General features: G+C 44.2%; 1 protein-coding gene across 1 annotated transcript; it reads right to left on the bottom strand.

Annotated features, from left to right (window-relative positions):
- Positions 1-456: 456 nt before the first annotated feature.
- LOC120416258 (uncharacterized) lies at positions 457-1,893 on the bottom strand. Its single transcript, XM_039577961.2, has one exon. It carries the CDS (start codon positions 1,877-1,879, stop codon positions 509-511), a length of 1,371 nt encoding a protein of 456 aa, XP_039433895.1. The 5' UTR covers positions 1,880-1,893; the 3' UTR covers positions 457-508.
- Positions 1,894-2,288: the final 395 nt, after the last annotated feature.

The raw sequence follows: 2,288 nt of genomic DNA, 5'->3' as shown, positions 1-2,288 counted from the left end.
CGTTAATTTATAGAGGGCAAAAAGTTTACACTCGTACTACTTGAATTTTTTCTCAAAAGTTGTTCTAAGAGCTGTAAATTCGAAAATTTGAATCGTCATTCTTCGATGCTTTGCGCCATCTGTCGGAATTTTTGAGCTTTTGATCGCGAATTGATACGATGAAGTTTGGTTGAAGATTTACAATTACTCCAACAATTAAAGACAACTCATTGATTTGTCTACTCTCCAAGAGATGGCACTGTTGAGTTGTGTGAATCTTGCATGCAAGTTAGCATTAGCTTTCGCCAAAACCGAAAAGAAGTCTTAGATTTGACCACGTTTTGGAACCTATAATAAAAGTTTAGCTTTACAAAATGAGGATGTTTTGGAATGTTGCAAATTTGATGGTTGAATACATTTTTTTCAAATGCAATTGACTGGCTTTTGAAAGCGACTTAAAAACAGTTTGAAGGCCATTTATTTATTGTTCAAATTAACATGAAGAAAAATACAAAATATGCAACAAACACTAAAAACAAGATTGTCCAGAAAAATCAGCACCTTCAGCAATCTCAGCCTTATATTCCTTCGCCAGTTCAAAATTAATCTTCCCTACAGCTTCCTCAACATCGATCTGCTGCATCTTTCTCTCAACCATACCGAGCATCACCTGTTCCATATCCGCTTCCCCCATCAGTCCCGCGTACAGCTCACGCTGCATTCGCATGTCCTCGTCAAAGCCAGAATCTACCTTGGCAACACAGTTGATCTTCGCCGCCAGATCGGCCGCAATGGCTTGCGCTTCCCGGGGGGCCAAGGCGCTCTCGTACTCCGTCGTCTTCAGCTTCTGACCCGAAAGGTACAGAATGCCGAAGGAGATCAGCTGCAGGGCTCCGGCCAGTTCGAAGCGGTTAGCGACCGCTGGTTGGTTGGCCGAAGTGGATGACGATTCCAGTAGGTTGGGCATGGCACCGGCTTGCTTTTCCAGTGGAATGTTCAGCCAGTTCGGGGCACCCCGTTTGGTACGAGACGTGAAGGAGCTCGCCATGGCAACGCTCAACAACTGGCCAAGCTGCTCCTTACCTAACCAAAGCTCTTCACCATGGAAGTTGAACGGAGATGTCACCTTGCCGTCGTAGCATGGCTTCACCCTGTCTGAAATCTGACCCCAGTGTTGTACGAGCCATTCGTAGTCGTAGGCGGTTTTTCTTCGCTGATCTGGACCACCGGCACCAGCCGGATTTAAAGCATTTGATTTCATGTTAAAAGTTCCGCCATCCTTGGTGAAGACATCTTGCACTGCTTTACAGATTACCTTAAAACGGATTGCTTCGGAAAAAGCTACCACAAAAGGCATAATGTTTTTTTCGACGATTGCAACTTTTCCGCTGCCATCTCCTATCATGGCAAGCTGCTCCAGCGATTTTCCCATCTTGTTGATCGGAACATTCCAATTGTTGTATTTGTTGATATCGTCGTAAACGAGCGTTATTGACAGCGTTTTAACCGTCACATCCCCCAAAACTGTTCGCCACTCGTGGCGAGTTGGTAATTTATTACCAGTGAGCTGGGACGATAAGGTTTCGAACACAGCATGATCAGTCCAGAACACCGCCGTTGGTCCCGATCCCAGCACGAATCCAACGATGTACAGGTCACTGTTTCGAAAGATGAACGGTACCTGCGTAGATCCACTCTTCAGGATGACCTTGGTGATTCCGTTGTCCGATTTGGTCAACCGAATTGAACCGTACTTTACGCTCGGCTGGGTCAGTTTCGCTCGGAGTTTTTCGATGAAAGTTAGGTACTTTGAAGAATTTATCCTGAACTCATCGATGTCGCCCGTTTCTTCCGTTTCTGTGTTTCTGTTTGTGGCACGCTTGGCACGGAGGAACTGCATTGCTATGCTGTGGTTTCAACTAGACTGATAGTCCTGAAGCAAACGGTGGCACGATTTTATAGCGGCCAAAAGCAGCTGCGATAAGAGTAAGCTTATTTTAGTGTTTTGTTTATACGAGTCAACTAGGGTGGAAGCTGTATTTTTTTCACAAATAAATAACATTTAAAAGCTCTATCCGCTGTATCAATCCAAAACATTTCAATATTACGGTTTTCCTGCTTGCTAAGGACGAACGAGTTTGGGCGATACAGGTATAGAAATTCGTGGTTATTGATACCAGGCAGATCCGCTAGATTTCGAACCTTCTTTGATTTTGTTTTTTTGTTTTTAAAAAATGATCTTTTTCATACTGGTCATGTCTGTCACGTTGCCAAGCTGTTCAGGTAAAACAGCACTCGAAATCGTTCGT

The sequence above is a fragment of the Culex pipiens genome, chromosome 1 (assembly GCF_016801865.2).
Source record: "Culex pipiens pallens isolate TS chromosome 1, TS_CPP_V2, whole genome shotgun sequence".
NCBI classification, from domain to species: Eukaryota; Metazoa; Arthropoda; class Insecta; order Diptera; family Culicidae; genus Culex; species Culex pipiens.
This window is presented reverse-complemented; position numbering and strand designations above follow the sequence as displayed.